Genomic DNA, 19,099 nt, shown 5'->3' with positions numbered 1-19,099 from the left:
TTGAAAATTATTTGCCAGCCACCTTTCTGTGTCTGAATTTCCTGCATACATTACAACTGATGCCATCCTGCTCTGCACCTCAGGTTTTGCTGAAGATTTTGCAAAATAAAAAATTCTAAAATCTTTCACTTAGGGGGTGATCTGAGTCTGCCATATATGCTAGAAAATCAAGTAAAATGCATTTGCCTTTTTTTGATCTGTTTCAAAGATGACACATATCCAAATATTTTTTTTCATGCACAGTGGTTTATTTCTTGGAATCAAACTTTGAGTAGCATTTTATATGAAGAAATTAATTTAAAATTATTGTACATAGGTCAGGATGCAAAAGCTGCCACTAGCAGGTCATTTTCCACTGTAAAAGTAGATGTCTAAGGATGGAAGCTTGTTCTGAGCTCTTTGATTTAAGTTTGTTTGTCTGCTATGGTGGGGTAGCAGTGCCTGTCATTCCAGTTGCTTGACCCTGCTCATGATAAGGTCCTGTTTTCAGTTTTGGATAGCTGCACAAAACTTTTAACTAGTCTTTCAAATTTGTCATGCCAGATGTTTGCCTCAGGCGTAAATTTTAGGAGAGAAATTTCAGTTATAACAGCACCATTCAGCCATATCCAAGAACAAAGCTAAGATGTATGAGACTTTTTTTCCCATGGCAAGATTTTCTGGATTTTTTCTACTGAAGTCCGTTGGAGGCCCTATATTCTTGGGCTAAGCCATGCACACACACAGAGCAGGAGAGGTATGTCTACACTGGCAAATTGAAGTCTGAAATTTCTGAACTTTTGAACTTTTATTCTCTTTTAAAGCATTTTCTTCTGCATAATCTAGGACTACTGCATATCTGTTAATTACTCAACCAACAGATTGTGAATAGCCATCATAAATTTTCTCTATGATGCTTTATAAGCTCTTCTCCCTAAAATTTATTCAGAGTTATGAGAAATTATCCCATTTTTTTTCTGTTCTACATGCTGCTATACTGCATTTGACATTGTCATATCTCAGTTCCTTGCACTCAGGGAGTGCATTAGCAATCCATATGAGTTCCCTGACATGTAGATTGATCTTTCCCTTCTTCTTCTCCCTATACATGCAGTACACAATTTTGGGAATTTGGGAGCTACTTTAAAGGTGTATGCTATGCTGTGTTCAGTTTGGTGTATTTGAGGCAGCATGTCTGTTTCTTGAGTGGTGGGATTATCCTTTTTTTCCTTGTAAATTCATACCACAAAGCTGTATAAATTCCCCATGTGAAAGGTGAGCTTTATGATTATGAGGGAGAGTTCTGTTTTGCATCAGACATGGACGTGTTAATTATGATTTTCATCACAGAGGTTTATGCAGACCTTGTGCAGGGTTGAAGCAATTATTACATGCTTTAACAAAAAAACACAAACCCTGAGTGAGACTTAATACATTTTTAGGTATGGGAAGCAAGTTTTCATGAATGTTCTGGAGAAAACATTGTCCTCCAGAATTCTCCATAAGCTCCAAGTTTCTTATGACTGGTGGATGGCGCTTTGCCTAGGAGTATTGCATTGTTATAGTCTAGACAAGAGGAGACAAAAGCATAAATAAAAGAGGGCAATAAATTGCACTAGTGTGAGACAGAATCAGCTGGAGGTAGTGCGAAGTATTACTCATAGGCTCTACTATGCAAAAGCTTAGCACTGAAGAGGAATCCAGGAATGTAGCATATGTAATAATAGTTCCATGATGGAAGCACTATGAAATACTCATCATGTTGAGGTCATTTACAGTATTTGGGTGGTGGATTATGCACTGATTTGGATCAAACTATGGGAATTTGCACTGCACATTAAGATCCTGTGGAGACTATATTGACGAGGATGGGATACTAGTTGCCTAATTGCTGATATTTGCATGGATAGTAGTCTGATAAGATTACCGTTACTGGAGAAAATTAAACATTTGTGGGATGTCATTTGTCAGATTTTTTTTTTAGGTATCTATGACGGTTCTCTAATACGTGCCTATTTCTCTGTTGTGTAGAATTCTCTGTACAGACAAAGAGAATTCCCACCTCCCATCTGTATGGCTATTATCTTCTCCAAAGGTTCTTCTTAACTGGCAGAGTGTTAATTCAGGAGCAGGGTATGCCATGGACCTCTCCATGTAGAAGAATGATTGTCCCATTCATATTTACAGAATACCCATTGGCACTATACTCTGCTTAAATCCCAGAATTACTCTTCCAATCAGTACTACCTTCTAGCCCAAAAGAATCTTAGCACACACAAAAAAAAAAGAGAAAATGTCAGTGTTCTTCATTCAGGCTAGGAGACAGCTCCTGACAATTCTTAGAACTGGCCATGCCCAAAGTTTGCCTGCTAATCCCAGAGACAGCAGGTGCCCAAAAGCCCACTGTGCTTCTGAAAATCCTTACATGATTTAGCTACAACCAGATGGTCTTGGCCTGACATTTGTCGTAGTTGTTTTCCAAATGCTGCATTAATCACCCTCTTGCCTATGGGATGTGATCTCTGTTTTTCTAGTTTTAGCTACCCATTGTATGAAGTTGTTGACCAAACACAAATTGAATCTCCATAAATACAACCACACAAATCTGAAAAATCTGAATTTTTCATTCTTTGAATTCCTCCCCTTTCCTTCCAATAGACAACATAAGAATAAGAGCAGTTTATGGAAGTGAAGGTAGATTATAAAAACCTCAGTGATTTTCTCTTGTTTAACAAAGTTTCTTAATCACTAAATCTGAGAGAAAGAGTTTCTTACTGCTGTCCAGTTTTTCTTGATGAAGGTTGGCTAGCAACTAATTTTTACAGGAAAATACATTATGTTAAAAAAAAATCTTTCCTACTTAAGAGAGCTGTTTTGTAGTGGAATTTTGTCACTCTTTTTGTGTGCAGTCATGAGAACATAGTCCAGCCATATTAGAGAATAATTTTTTCTTTAAGATATAGAAATTGAAAAACCTTTTCCATAAATGCAGTGGTTGCTTCCAAAGGGATTTCTCATCTGCTACCTTTAAAATCTGACGAGTTTCAGAAATCAGGATAGTCCATCTAGCCTTTCCTGGAAAGCTGAAAATCTTTAGCAGAACTAGGTGCTTCAGGCATTCTGTGTAGCTTTATTGTAGTTTCTCTTTACCTTTCTTACTGCTTTTTTAAAAATTTCTGATTGGTAACTAAGGAGAGAGCCAGTATGAGCAGATGTAAACTCAGTACACAGGGAGTGAGTGTCCCATTTTAAATCCTATAAAAGACAGAATAACACATCCCTAGAGGCAAGTACTGCTCCTCTCTAACCATATACCTACACTGACAATTTCTCTGAAAAATCTCAAGAAAAAAAGGAATTATCTCAGTTTTTGAGTAAAGGGTTCTTAACAAAGGACTTAAGGTTATTAAGCCCTTGGGGATGTCAAAAGGTTAGAGGAAGGGAAATATTGAAGCTTTCTTATGTCAAGGCTTACTCTTATGGGCAAGTTCTTACAAAGTAAATTAAGATTATGTTAGCCAACTCGTACAAATTTATAGCATTCTAGCTGCTTGTCTCAATCTTTATGTAGACACTAGAGTGCACTTCAGAGTGAAATAAACTTGCACTTATGAAATAATAAGGAAATAAGGTGCTGTGATGCTGTAAGTGCTGCACATACAGATTTACTTAGTGACAGTTCAGTAGCAGCCTTATTGACTGGTTTGAGGCAAAATGGAATTTTTCCATGGTGAAATAGTGCCCACACAATGGGACTGCTCAAGTATTCTGGCTTGAGGGGTCTGCAGTTTTATGCTGCTGGAAGGGAAATTCTTTACAGGTTCCCAATCTCACATTTCAGGTTAGTGGAACATCTGGCTGTGTGGCAACAGTGTCTCTGCCAGCCTGCAAAATGGACTCCTTGTCTTAGAGCATATATGGCATGGAAGGTAAAACAGAAAAAAAAAAACCAAAATCACAATGAAATTAAAGAAAAGGATTTTTAAAATAAAAGAATTTATCTTCAAGAAGATAAAGAATTTATCTTCTCAATACTTGGCAGCTATTACAGGAGTTTTATTTATAGCTTCTTCCATCTTATGAAAGATAGAAGAAGGTTAATGGAATAAGTATTAACTGTTGTTTCTTCTTTATGTCATAAATATAAAGTGGAGTACAGGATAGTGAAATCTGACTTTCATAAATTGCATTTCTGTGTTACCAAAGTTGTTTGTGTCTTTGCCCTTAATAAGAAACTGGATAGAAAAAAAGATCAAGGCCATCAATTTTTAGTGCTGAAACTGAAAAGTATCCCAAAACAATGTCTCTCAGGTTATAATGTTCACAGGAAAAGGTTCTCAATTGGAGGGAGCTGAGTGGGTGGAGAGAACAGCATGTTCTCGGAGAGGCACGCACTGCACAGCTGAAGCAGTGTGACCCTTAGCCATAGCATAACGATTGAACCACGTTTCTTTATTTCTTCAAACTCTTTAATTCTTGCTGCATAATGTGTAAGACTGCACTTGAGAAAATGTTGAAAGGTGCTCAGGCTTGTTTTTTGTTGTTGCTATCAGGTTTCCCTTGGTATAAACTGAAATAACACCATTTGTATCAAAAGAATTGCATTTGATTTGGTTAAATGAGATTCTAGTCTTGTTCCTACTTTCCCTTTTCCTCCTTTTTCTCAGGGGCAAGGACAATTAAATGGATGTGTTACAATAAAACCTGTATAGGGAGCAAGAGATAGCTATTATTACAGAGACTAAAAAGAACCAGTGTATCAGTGTAAGGCTGATAGATAAACTGCTGCATTAGGAAACAGCTTTTGCTATGTTGAATAAACAAAATATGTTTAGATGTAATGCAAAAAAGAAGAGAGCAATAAGGAATCCAGAGATATGATATGCAGGCATAACTGTGTGTTGTATATGAAAAGCATTCTCTGCTTAACCATAGGGTTTTTATACAGGGAATAAAATTATATTCAGTTCAGGATCTTTGAGGTCTTATATCTCAAGACATATTTTCAGAGCAGAAACCTAAAGTAGGTGTGATTATTAAAGAAAATGTATCCTTTAAAAAAAACCTTTGCTTGGAAGGGAGTTAGACCAACTAAGTGGCATATTTTGCAAAGCTGAAATAATTGTAACATCCCTTTCCCTGTCAAAGGATGTTACCTGTTATGAGAAGAAGCAGGACAGATTTCTGTCAGCCTAGCATTCAAATGTCCAGCATCTATGGTGAAAATATTAACCCTATGGCACATCCAAACATTTCTTATGCTTTTCCTGAGAGTAGCCATGTCCATATGTGGCACCAGCTCTGCTGAGACTGGTTTTGCTGCTGAGGGCTCTAGAGAAAATGAGCCACAAAAATGTTTTCCTTACGATTGATTTAAATCTTAAATGTTGATAAAGTGTGGAAAACTGTACTGCTGTGTCATCTTGAGCAATGTTTTTTGAGCCTGATGTTAAGCAGCATGTAGCAAGGAGCCTGCAGAAGATCATGAAGGCAGAAGTTGCTCTGTCTGACTGGGCACTGCCCTCACACAGGGCTCATCCTGGGGTGTGCACTCCATCATACCTCCCCAGTGGAGAGAAGGACAAAAGCCCTTCAGTGTGACGCTCCATTCTGCTTCTTGAGGCATCATCTTAAATTAACATACTGTGATAGCCACATGGCTCCTTCCTTCCTTCCTTCCTTCCTTCCTTCCTTCCTTCCTTCCTTCCTTCCTTCCTTCCTTCCTTCCTTCCTTCCTTCCGCCACTTCCGCCACTTCCGCCACTTCCGCCACTTCCGCCACTTCCGCCACTTCCGCCACTTCCGCCACTTCCGCCACTTCCGCCACTTCCTTCCGCCCGCCACTTCCTTCCGCCCGCCACTTCCTTCCGCCCGCCACTTCCTTCCGCCCGCCACTTACTTCCTTCCGCCACTTCCTTCCGCCACTTCCTTCCGCCACTTCCGCCACTTCCTTCTCCCCCCCTCCCTCCCCTTCCTTCCTGATCCAGGGCCTGGATCTCTGCTTACTGGGTACTGCAGTTCAGTTTGGGCTCTCAGTGTAGACTGCTTCTGATATAGACAAACCTATAATCAGGTGAATTAAATTCACACTATAGGTATCTGCATTTCCACTGGGAAAATACACAGAAGCTTACAGAGCAGAAGAAAGTGGGAACTAGTTGGCAGGAGTGATGGGAGAGGTTAGAACTGCACTGGCCCAAAGCACATGCATGAAATTGCAGGAAGCAGCCTTTGGAGGTGAAATGAACTTCATTTACTTGCAGCTCATTAGCGTGCAACAGATGGACCAAGGAGACCAGTGGCCTCCCTAATTCTTTGAGCTGTCCTGTAGGTTCTGTAATACAAATCAGAGAACTAGGCAGGTCCTGAAAGGATAAGGCAACAGTGCTGTGCTATTCTCTTGGAAGCTGTGTGGCTCAAGGAGCAGCTGCCTACACAGCAGTGAAGGTGATGTTGCTCAACCTCTTTCCCATACATGGCACAGAGGAACATGTATCCCACCAAATAATGCTAATGAAGGAAACTCCCCAGTCATTCACCATTGATCTACAGCAGCCTCAGGACCTGGGCTGCAGGGCTCTGTTCATGCTGTGGGGCAGAAGTGAACTGCAGTGTGTCCTTTGTGTTTCCAAGTGTGCTATGGTCCTTTCTACATCCATGGTCTGAATTTTTTGCCAGAGTGCAGTGGAGGAGTTGCATACTTAGGCACAGAGTTAGAGCAGTGAGCAAGGGAGCAGTCACAGCCAGGTCTGAGAAGCTCCCATTTCCCGGTGTTTCAAATGGAGTTAAAGAACCTCTGATGCATGATACTGTAGTGATAGAGCTATCACCATGTACTGTGTGTGGTCTGCTTTCAACTCCTCCAGCTGCTTTTTGACAGCTAAAACATGTTTGGAAATTGCTGTGGATATTGAGGGTGGGTTTTTCTTTGTTTGTAAAGCTAGCTACATTAAAAGCGATCATGGGCCAAACTCACCCTATATAATGCAATATTATTCTCAGGAAGTATTTTGAAATAATTTCTTTGTTTGCTAAAGGCCTAAATAATTAACTTACGTGCTAGTGATTTATCCTTTGCTATTAGGAAAATCTAATTTGTTACACTGGAGAACCAAAGCAAACTGAGCCACATGTAACTTGTACTGTATGTTGTGGATTATTTTGAAAGCATAATGAAAAGCTTTTCAATTAATACATAATGAAGGAATAAATAGATACCTGTTAGAGTGGCATTTGCCTGCCTAATGAATCACCCAGATTACTAAATGCCCATGATCTTCAGGAATGAAAAAATATGTTGCACATATTTTTGTATATAGCCTGTACAACAGGCTGTTGTACAGCCTGTCATTAGAGGGGCAGGATTCCACGGCTGTTTCACACCTCTGCTTTTTGTTTCCTTTTTGATTTCTCTATATCCGACTGCCAGGATTGTTTTCTAGCATTAATTGGCTTGGTTGGATTCTTCACTGAGGAAGTATTCATCTAAAATGTATCATTTGGAAGAACTGATTCCGTGTAAACCAGGAATTGGTCACTGCAGCAGATGGTGATAGGAACAAGTGTAGCTGTAGATGAGGGTTCCCTGCTTTTCATACTGCATACTGCATTGTCCTGTCTGTCATGCAGAGAAGAAGGGACAGGCTCCACAGTGGTTTTAACACTAGACTAGCAGTCAAGAATCTAGGTTCATGTCTCCACTCTGCAGCAAATAGCCCTGAGCTTAAGCAAGGCTTTAATGCTGTCTGTACCTCATCTCTGTGTGTAAAACAAAGACAGAAGTGCTCTGTAGGTATACTGTTCTGGGTACATTTCAGGTGCCAGTAACTGGTACTCAGTAAATGTGACATTTTGGCTGGAAAATACTTAATTTTAAATTTCTGTTGGAAATGACATGAAAAATTTCTGGATTGTTTATTTCCTACTCGGATTTCAAGTGAAGACCAAATTATTTGGTTGATTTCATCAGGCAGAGCTGGAGAATAGTCTTCAGGGATGCACTGAATTACTGCAGAGTCTAACTGCCTTTCAGAGAGAATGTGATGATAAGGGAGGCAGTGCCTTGTGTTACATTTCTAATTATGTTATCTGCATCCTCCATTAGATACTACCATTCAATTAAGACTACACTATATCTCCTGGTAATGGAGATTATTACTGAGAAAGCCCAGCATAATATTAAAATCAGATCACCTGAAAAAAAGTCATCTTGTCCCTCTCCCTCTTTCTAAGCCATTTTAACATGTGCAACATTTGTCCCTCTTTTTTTTTTTTTACCGTTAGCCAAACGCTTAGCAATGTACCAAGAACCTGATTCAGAAGAAGAAGAGGCAGCCCCAAAAGGAGGAACTCTGTCCCAGCGGGACAGTATCTGCAGCCATCAGAGCATCAAAGTGATACACAGGAGCCAGAGCACCAAAACCCACCGGCGCACAGGGAGCAGAGCTGAAGCAAAAAGAGCAAGCATACTCTCAAAGCACACTGCATTCAGTAGCCCAATGGTAAGTCATGAGAACTAAATGCACAGTGTCCTGTATCTTGTAATAGAGACATGTCTTGGAAAGGAAAAGGTGAAGAAATCCATAGCACATTGTGTGGCTCTTTATAGATTTCATCTTGGTGTTTTTACTTCTGTAGTCACAGCTGTTTGTACAAAAACAATGAAGTGTTGGCATAGATCTTATCTAAATGCCTTGTCTGTGCGAACAAGCTGAAGGTAAAGACAATATGAAACGTTGGTTTGAATTATAATTTGAGTTTGGAAAGAAAATGTATGTCTTACTTTTATCTACAGAAGCTGAGAATAGCATTGGGTCAAGGACTTGAATTGTTCTGCATATGCAAATTCTTTTCTCTTTCGTCAGAGGATTTTAAAACTGTCAAGAGCTGGGGTGGACACCATGTATCACAATTCTTAGACACTGTTGACATATACCATAGCATAGTTTTTACTGTCTTTCAGTAGTTATCAGTCAACTGCATGTGTTGTATTTTAAAAACTAAACATCTTTACATTTCAAAATGTTGGTGACTTTATGTCCTTAAAACTTCATTTGATTATTTTATAATGTTGTGACTCTCTTTAAGTTTTACATCAACTAAATGGTAATAAGAGGAGAGAGGAGCCAAATTGTGTCCATTATGGGGTTTTGCATTGTTGCACTGTTGACAAAAATTCACCCTTAAAGCAAATTACAAATATAGACGAAGAAAGATGCTATTTGCACTGGTGGAATTTCTTGATTTCATTTAAGAAGAGTAAGCTCTTTTGATAAAATTCCAAGCTGCAGATTTTATACATAGAGTTCTTTGGTTGCTCATATTCATCAGCTGCTGAGCATCAAGAGATAAAATTCTACTGAGAAAAGAGGCTTAGATCAGTTTATCTTTTAATCTTTTGTATCCTTGCCTCCCTCTGTGTTACAAAATACTGGAGTTTGCTCTGAAAAGAATTATATTGAATAAGTGGAAAATACTGATGAAATAGACTTGAAAGGGCTTAATGTTTCAGTGTAAAAAACCCTCATGAATTAACTTCAGATGAGTGGATGGTTGTTGTTCTCTAAGAAACAATTGAAGATGGTTTCATTTTCTTGTGCTGATGTAAAGCTAAACTTTAAATGTCATTGCTGTCTATTTTTTCCACACCTCTGGTCTCTGCAGTGTACCATACTTTAGTATTAGATAATAAATGTCTTGAATTAAACAGAAAAGAGGGAGGAAAATTAGGATGTAACTCTCCTCCTTTCCACTACCTCCAAAGTAGATAAATATTGCTGCTATAAATATTTCACATCATTTCTACCAGTAGGCTTATTGTTAACTGTTTATTGTCTAGAATGGGTGAGTTACAGTTCTCTCCACCTCTACTCTGTAGTGTAAGACCACCCCAAAACTCTTGATATTGACACTGCTTTGGATGCTTTAATTGCATGTAGCTGCTTTGGAAATGTAGAAGCACAGATATTAATCACTGGTATTTGTTACTAGGAGAAGGACATCACGCCTGACCCCAGATTGTTAGAAAAGGTGAATGAATGTGCAAAGCATCTGGAGGTCATGAGGAGCCACGAGCAGCCGTTATCCCATCTGAGTCCAGAACTGTGCGACGTTTTCGACTTCTTCATAGCTTTGACTATATGTAACACAGTCGTGGTCACTGCACCTAATCAGCCCCGACAGAAGGTAAGTTAAAGAAAAAGGAGAAAGAGTTCAGGCTTCTTTTGCCTTGATACTAAATTATCTGGTAAGCTAGGGAAATGAAAACCTCCTGTTCTAGTGAGAAACAACTGGAGTTGTGATGACTTGTAGAACTGAGTGAGTTTAATAATGCATTAGCTGAATGGAGTGTGTCAGCTATTTCACTTGCCTCCATGACAAGATGTTCTTTCATTGACAATTTCAAGATACTTCTGAAACTCTGCAGATTTCTTGTAATTTATTCATTTAATAAGCATAAATATGTAAGCATGTGTGGCAACTAATTTGTAATGTGCGAAACTTACCAGAAAGGGATATAAGCTGTCAGTGAATAAATATTTCATATATGTGGATTAAATTAAGAAAAGGGTGAGACATTTTTTAAAAGTTTAAAAAGAGAAATAAACTTGAAAAACATCACTTAAAACTTTCAAATTATGTAAAAGATGCATCTTAAGCTTATTATGAGAAATAATGATCGTTAGTGGTTGAATTGGCCTGTAACTAGTGTAATTGATGAATGAGAATTTCAAGAATGCCTTCCCAAGATGATCTGTAAGACAAAACTATAATGGAATGTAACATTAAAGCTCGCCAGCAGCTGGAATTTCCATTCTGGAGAAAACTCTGCGCTTTGCTTCTGTTCCAGATTGGAATAAAAAGTGAACTAGTCTGCAAAGTGATGTGGTTTTGTGCCAAGGAAGCATTTGGAGAATGCTCAGTTTGGCTGTTTCAGGAATGCTACACTGTTATACAATAATATAATATATATTACTATGAATATGCTATTACTAGTAATGCTACTGTATCTTTAGAACAGATTTGTGTGAACTAAGATGAATGGTAAGTTTGAAGCAAAATGCTTCAATGCTGAAAGCCACAGGGGAAATTACTTGTTGCAAACACATGTCTTTTGAGAATATTTTCAACGTTGGCATATTCTTATTAAACTTTACTTCTGCAAGAATCTACCCTTCTCAGTAGAAAAATACTGCATTAACTTTTTTATCACTACCTTCATGGAATATGCATGAAGGATGACAAGTTCATACTAATGGTGGGTTCTAGTATGCATTGCTGATGGTGATGGTGCAACATTGATAGACTATCCATTAGTCATATCTGAAGAGGTGAAAGAAGAAAAAATTGTTTTAATATAAACATATGTGCTTTCATACACAGGTATAATTCTGAAGTTCTAGTGAGGTTTTTTTTGTTGTTGTTAAGTCAGTGTTGTCCATTTACTTTCCTTTCTCAAAATACAAATACCATTACTTTTTGCCCTCAAAGAAATTTTATTCTTTAGTTGGAGATGCTTAGACTGACTGTCAGTGTCAGAATTCTTGTACAGCTTTTCTTTGGCATTTTTTTCATTGCTGGGTTTTCTTCATCTCAAGGTTAGAGACCGATTTGAGCTAAAATCTCCAGTAAAAACCATTGAAGACTTCATACGAAGATTCACGCCAAGCCGCTTGACCTCTGGATCTAACAGCAGCAGTTCCTCTAGTCTAGCTACAAGCAAATCAATGCACAGATTTGGTCTGAGCACGCTTTCATCTACATCTACGGATAGCACTTTATTAAAACTGGAAGAGAAGCTGGCATACTCTGCACAGATGAATAACAATGGCTACAGCTCCCAGCAGGGCAGGACAGCTGTGGGGGGCACACCTGAGGAAGGAGAACTCCGTTATGAAGCAGAGAGTCCGGATGAAGCTGCTCTGGTCTATGCAGCAAGGGCCTATAACTGTTCTCTGGTTGGAAGGCTGTCTGACCAGGTATCAGTGGAGCTACCTCACCTGGGAACCTTAAGCTTTGAAGTATTACATACGCTGGGCTTTGATTCCGTCAGGAAGAGGATGTCAGTAGTGGTCAGGCATCCTCTCACAGATGAAATAAATGTTTACACTAAAGGAGCAGATTCAGTTGTTATGGATCTTCTTCTCCCCTGCTCTTCAGGTACACTTCTTACTTACCTTTGGGGGGTGGGGAGGCAGTTAATTGCTGAAGATCTCGTAATATCTTACTGCCTTGTCTAGAAAGTAGATTTGCATGCTTTTAATTTTGTAGAATGGCAACCATTACCCTTCTTTTATAATACTCTGTAATTATTGCAAATTTTCTGTAAGAAATTACTGGTTCCTTACCTCACAAGAACGAGTGAAGATAATTTCTGTAGAAGATCTTCTACTTGCAAGCTGTATTTTAAAGGAATTTCTTACAATTCAGCCAAAGCAATTTACCTTTATTTAGAAAAACCTGCCTGGCAGTGCTTGGGCAGTTGAATATTTTATATGAAACTGAAGTACTTTTTATTGCTGCTTCCCTTTGTTTCATTTGTAAGGCCTTACATCCTTTTGCTGAAATATGTTGCATTAAGCAGCACATTTTTTCATGTTTAACTATAATGCTAAAGGGCAATGTGAATCAATCAGCCATCAAAACAGAAAGATTGTGGCAAAAGACATAAAGATGCTGTTCAGACAAGAAATCTTTGCTTCAAATACATAATTGACTAGCAAGCAACAGACATGTAGCTGTGAACATGGAATTTCCCTAAAGCATGGGGAATTCTTCAGCACCCATGTGTCCTAGGAAGCAGAGACAACTTTAGCTAATTGCTAATAGCTAATTGTAATCAGTTGGTTTCAAGAAGAATCCTGTAAGTTTTCAGAACTGAGAGGAAACTCATGGGTTTCAGTTTGAATTAATCAGTTTGCATCTAATTTACTGTATTTTCAACACTGAATTTCATGCAGTGTTTAAAGATTACCCCAATATGAATGGACAGAGCCCCAAAGTGCTAAAGGTACTTCCCATGTTTCCCTAAAGCATTGACTTTGTGGTTATTTTGACATTAGTTGGAGTAAACAATTGTGAAAGGCTTACACTGTGTAATTTTAGTTCAACAAAACACAGAAAAAATGTTGGCATTAGTTTTCTGGTTTCAGCCATATAAATCAAAGCTGAGCCAAAAAAATTAAGAACAACTTGTTCTTAACTAACAACAAAGTATTCATGAATAATTTCCTAGCAAAGATCTGATCACACAGAAGCCACGTAGAGCATCTATGGAAACTTCTTTCCTTCCAAACTACTAATAGAGAATTTTTAGCACTGAAAATTTCTAATACCAAGAAAATAGTGACTGGAAATTAGTTTTTCAAAATGAGAACTAAACATTCAGCAAAGAAAAAATATTTTATGCCTGGTCTTAAATTTTTTGCCACCTTATAGCAGAGTGTGTTCAAAGCTGAAATGTCCATTCACAGTAGACTCAATGGATTAAGGAATTTTCAGGGAAATTCCAGGCAGGTCTAGGACCCACCTAGGTAAAAACAGTAAGGCCAGTTAGAAAATTTAAAAATTATGACATTATCAAAGGTGATATATGCTGGAGAAGAGTTCCTGAAGGTTACTGTGGGAACGAGCAGTGTCTGTAGCTGGGCAAATACAGATTCCACCATCATTACCGGCAAGCAAATTGAAAGTGGTTCTGAAATTGTGTGGGAAGTTTTTGTTTTGATTTGGTTTTTTTGGTTGTTTGGGGTTTCTTTAGCCCAAATTGAACTATGAGTTCTGGTGTGCTTTGCTTTTGCAAGCAATGTAAAGTGCAGCTACTAGAACACCATAAGCAGTTCCCCTTGTTTTTTCTAGTCCTCTTAAGCCCCTGCTGGCTTCAGTAATTCTGCATGTTTCAGCAGATCTGTCTGTAAAGCATTTGACGTTTCTCTTGAGTATCTTTCACGCCTGGAACTGAATTTGCTGCCTGAAGTATCCTAGTGTCAATGGATGTAGAGGGAGCCTAAAAAGATTTATGCTGTGGCTGTTATCTGTATTGTGGGATCTGTCATTGGTTTTATCCAGTTCACTGGTGATGGTGGAACATGTGTGTGAGAGGAGATGTAATGCTACAAGAATTCAGTCATTTATCATTTTAAGGAAATGACTAAAAAGTGAATGGACACAACAGCTAATCCCACAACTTGGTCTTTGCTCTCTTAGTGCTTCAGGGACATGTGAACTGTACACTAGTCAAGCATGTGTCTTGAGACTTCTGCCCTTAGACTGAAGGACCAAGGCAGCACCATGTCTCCCTAAGAGTAATCTCCCAGCTCAAACACCACATGGCATGAAACAAAGATTCCTGTTTGGAAGGATAAGTATTTTGGAGTATGATGAGAGAAACAGCCTGAAATCAGAAGCAGAAGTATTATGCTTTAGCTTCCTTGTGTCTTATAGAAAAGTATAAATAGTCATGAGCCTCAGAATTTAAAAAGATTATGAATCGACTCCATTTGCTCTGCCTGTATATCTAGTTAAGACTGTGGAACCTAGTGTATTCTGATAGCAAACAGATATTTCCAAAAGCCTTGAAATGATTCCCGAGAGTGTATTGTTTTTACTTTATCTCAACAGTCACCATGTTCATAAATAAGAAAGTTACTGTGTGAGTCAATACCCAGCTCGCACAGGAGCTGTGAACATCAATCATTGAGAAAACAATGACTGCACTGCCTTGCTGCAGCTCGAGATTATGGAAGAAAATAAAGAAGCAGAAGGCTACTAGCTCTCTATCATTCTTCTGGAGGGGACTGCCTTGCTGTTTTTCACTGACATGGGGCATGTGGTCACACTGCTCAGAGCAGACACTGCATCCCAGCTAAAAAAAATCTCGACAACTGGGTTTTGTCTGCAAGAGATTCTTTCCCTCCTTGTAACTTCTGAGCACAAGATAAATCTCAGGTAGGACTGATAAGGCATATGAACAGCTGTAAAGGGCTTTAGCTGTCATTGGTATGCTGGAAATGAGAACTTGCACAGAAAATAGTGTACACATCTCTACTTGTAGAGGTATGAGCATTTAACATTATGATCACTGCATTAGCACCTGAGGTATTCAGAGAGAGCTGAAGTGATTAACACCACTTAACCTTAAAGGGATAGAAACAGCTTTTGATGTGCCGAAGCACCTATTGAAGTTTGCACCATTTGAAGCCAGTGAGCCACTGAAACAGCCACTCCCATAAGATAATTTCATGTGGGATATGCAACAAATATGTCATTTTTCTCCAGAATGTTAATGTATCACAATAAATAAATAAAGCTTGCCTGCTTTATTGTTCTAAAGTTAAAAAAAAACCCTCGCTAATACAAGAAGCCTCAAAGAAGGTTTGCTGCAGTACTTCTCCCAGAAAAGAAAATTCTTATGTTATACTGCAAAGTCGCATGTGCCAAAAAGGTCATAATGTACTAACAGAAAAATAGCAAAATGAAACTGCATTAGGCTGCTGGTTCCTTACATGCATATTTCCATATATAGTGTAAGAAAGGGCTTTCCAATTGCAAGTAATACTTGTAGAGATGTCCTTCTGGAATAATATATCTGTATGGTCCCTTTGAGACAATCAAGGGTGATAGCATAGGTAGTATTAATAGGTAGATGGACATGCCCATGAGAATATTCCTACCAGTCAGCATTCACCACATGACCTTAATCAGATGGAGCTGAAATGAACATATGCAGGAAATACCACAATCTTCACAGAGTCCCTTAGGAGCAACTGTGTACCTATACTCTCAGCTTTGCAGACCTAGAGAGGACAGAAAACTCTTTAAAGGTGAGAAAGTAGCTGTATGGTGAGTTAAATGTTCTGATACATGGTTGAGATAAATGGAACAAGAACCAAATACTTGGATTCCCAACTCACAGTTCCCTTATTTCTACAAAATCAATACATGTATGAGTTTGTGCTGGAGCATCTGAAGGCCCAATTATGCGCTCTGCTGCTGTATAAACATGAAAGTGCTGAATGCTATGTAACTTTATAGACAGATATATGTATGCAGTCAACATATAGCAAGATCAATTACAGTGGGTAAATGGGCACTGAAAAGTATAAACAGTAAGATACTTATGCCATCTCATTTATATACCTGTATTAAGTGCTTAGTATAATGGCATAGTGCCCACAGGCTCTGAGAGCTGAGAACATTCAGTGCTGTATGTAGTAGGTCTCTTGAGCTGCCCAGACTTTGGGTGAGGAGGGGTCACCTGACTCAGTGACTGGTTACTGTGCAGGTACCAGTAACTCAATAAGTGAACTTAGGAACAGCTCCATTTATAGAATTATATCCTGAAATGGTTCTACATCCCCCTTAAATATTCAGACTTTAGTAAAAAAAGGTGTATTAAATCAGGGAGTAGGAAAACCTGCCAGAAGATACCAGTCATTCTCACTCAATGGCTCCAATCTAAAAATTCCCCCCCCCCTTGTATGTTTACTAAAGTGCTAATCTTGAAATTCATATTTTTAAAGATTACTACCACAGTACCTTTTTCATGAACTTGTCTCAATCCTAGATGACAAAAAAGATGCATTATCACTTGTTTTTAATTTTTGGAGACATCATTTCATGGATGGAACAAAATGTGCTGCCATCATATTTAGTACTCTATGTTGATCACAGAGTGAGCACAGTGCACCAGTCCCAGCTAAGGAGAGAAAAGAAACAGATGCTCAGTCCTCATTTTGAGTAGTTACACATGGCTTTAAGTGAAGGATAAAGCTAAGTGGAAGTTTTGCTGATGCATCTGAGGTAGAAGCTAGTTGTGAGGTCTGCAAGTGCAAATTCTGCTCTAAAAGAAATCGCAGTCACACCCAGGACTTATTTGTTGATTCAGGCTGATAGGAAGTATCAGTACAGCATAACAGACAAAAGGACCTTCATGCACTTAGATATTCAAAACAGAGCACTGTTTCCACTTCTTTTCAGATATTAGCCTTGGTGGAAGACTAAGTGCTATTTTTAAGTGTTGTTTTTCTGCACATGATGAGCTGTGGAGAAGCAGAAAAAACATTTGCTAGTAGCGTATTTGAAATCATACTTCTATTTCTGACAGTATTGTTTGCTGTGAAGATTATCATGATTTCTTAAAATACTCAGGTGAAAGAAATACTTGAGTAAAATAAAGGTCTTCCTCACATACATTCACAGTGACTTTTTTAAAGAAGGAAAACAGAAAAGAGAACAAAAAGATTAAAAAAAAACCAAAACCAACTTGAGTTTCCCAGGAAGTATCAACACATCTTTAAAAGTATCAGTTATAAAGTGCTGGTACAGTAAGCACTGTATACAAGGTATTATTCTCTGAGGCAATTCAGCTGCTGTTATTTTTCAACAAGTAATTTATGGTTTTATTCTTATCTAGATGACCCTCGGGGAAAACATCAAAAAAAAATCCGAAGCAAAACCCAGAATTACCTTAATCTTTATGCTGTAGATGGGCTGCGAACTCTCTGTATTGCAAAAAGAGTAAGTAAATACAGGCTTTTACTTTGCTTTTAAGGAGAGTCTTTACAAAGATTACTGAAGGTATTTATTATTTTATTGTTCTTGATTCATAACTGCTTTTTCATTTTATTCAGTAAAGTATGAATGCTTTTGCATCATATTGACTGTGCCCTCACATACTCTTTGTAATAGGTTCTCAGCAAGGAAGAGTATGGCTGTTGGTTAAAAACTCATTTAGAAGCAGAATCCTCTATTGAAAATCGTGAAGAACTTCTGTTTCAGTCAGCACTGCGGTTAGAGAAGAATCTGCATCTGCTAGGTAATGAAATTAGAGCTGGACATGAAATTAAAATGTGATAAAAATTCTGAAAGCTTGGCTACAAAATCCGTTCTTTCCCTTAAATTGTTTCTGACAGTATAGAAATTGGCTTTTGTGGGACTTTATCATGGCTGTCATGTGCAGCACCACAAAGGAATAGGATATAATTAACATAAAAGACATACCCTGTTTTCCTTACTCCTGCCAACATTTTATCACTAGTGAAGTAAGTGGAGTAATACCAGGGATGCATTTGACACAATATCCTAAATGGGGACTGCTGCTCTAAAGAAGAGGAGGACTTGGCCCAAGCTGTATACAGAATTTCATTAGTTCAGTGCTGCTTCAAGGTGTCAGAGACTTCCCTGACTCCAGGGGCATCAGAGACCCACACAAAGCAAAGCTCACAAACTGCATCTGTAAGAGGCATCAATTTTCGTATACGTCAGGTTCAGCACATCCACTCAGGGCCTGTGAATTCTGTGGCAAAAAGTTGCAGTTAAAACCAGTGTATGTAAAAAAGTATTGCAAGAGCTAAATACTATTCTTTTGAGCTGAGATGTTGAAAGACCTTCACTAATTGCCAGCATGGATCTGGAAGACAGATTTACCACACCCAACTTTTAATGCATCTACTACAAATCTCTAAGACTCAACATACAACCAATGGGGAGACAAAAAAAGTGCAGTTCATTTGGTCTGACTTAGATATCTGCTTTAGGATTAGAGGAATCATGCCCTCAAAGTGTCTGATTCTCTTCCTTGGCTTAAAGGGGGGCATGAGTTGCCTAATTCAGACCAAAGTAATCAAGATCCCACCATGGGTATACCTGTTGCCTCTGACTGCAGTCTGAGCTAAAAGAAAAAAAAAAAAAAAAAAAGTGAGCTCTGGCCAGTAGTTAACTATCACTTCAGTCATTTCCCAAGAACCTCATGCTGTGGTTTGTAGCTTGCAATGATCAGTCATTGCAATTTGGTTGTGGGAATAAAAATTCAGCCTGTAATATATTTTCTTTATTTGAATAGCAATACCTTTCCCAACACTGCCCTAAGAATGTTTTTTCATGTGAATGACTGGTGCTCAGACTTAAGGGGACTTTTGTTAATTGTTTTTTTTCAAGGAAGAACCATAGAAGAAATAATTAGCTGAGAAAAGTTTGTTTTGTTTTTCCTGTTGTTCCAGGTAACTTGTGTGACTGTCACTTCCTCATTTGCTAGTGGCAGGGCTTGCATTTCCTCACGTTGAATCTCTCTGACACTCAGTGGAACACCGATGGTGACAGGGGTGACATTGAGCTTGGTCCTG

The 19,099-nt window shown here is 38.5% G+C and overlaps 1 protein-coding gene across 1 annotated transcript in view; it reads left to right on the top strand.

Annotated features, from left to right (window-relative positions):
- The window catches only part of ATP10A (ATPase phospholipid transporting 10A (putative)), a gene marked incomplete at both ends in the record, with an annotated part of 67,335 nt that overhangs the window by 35,566 nt on the left and 12,670 nt on the right, over window positions 1-19,099 (top strand). Inside the window, 5 exons of the mRNA XM_084200994.1 lie at window positions 8,262-8,479; window positions 9,969-10,163; window positions 11,576-12,137; window positions 17,392-17,495; window positions 17,667-17,793. Of these exons, the coding sequence (XP_084057120.1) occupies window positions 8,262-8,479; window positions 9,969-10,163; window positions 11,576-12,137; window positions 17,392-17,495; window positions 17,667-17,793 (1,206 nt within the window). The remainder of the gene's footprint in view (window positions 1-8,261; window positions 8,480-9,968; window positions 10,164-11,575; window positions 12,138-17,391; window positions 17,496-17,666; window positions 17,794-19,099) is intronic.

This window comes from Fringilla coelebs, assembly GCF_963513975.1.
Source record: "Fringilla coelebs genome assembly, chromosome: 2".
NCBI classification, from domain to species: domain Eukaryota; kingdom Metazoa; phylum Chordata; class Aves; order Passeriformes; family Fringillidae; genus Fringilla; species Fringilla coelebs.
The sequence above is the reverse complement of the archived record's forward strand: the minus strand, read 5'-3'. Positions and strand labels throughout refer to the sequence as shown.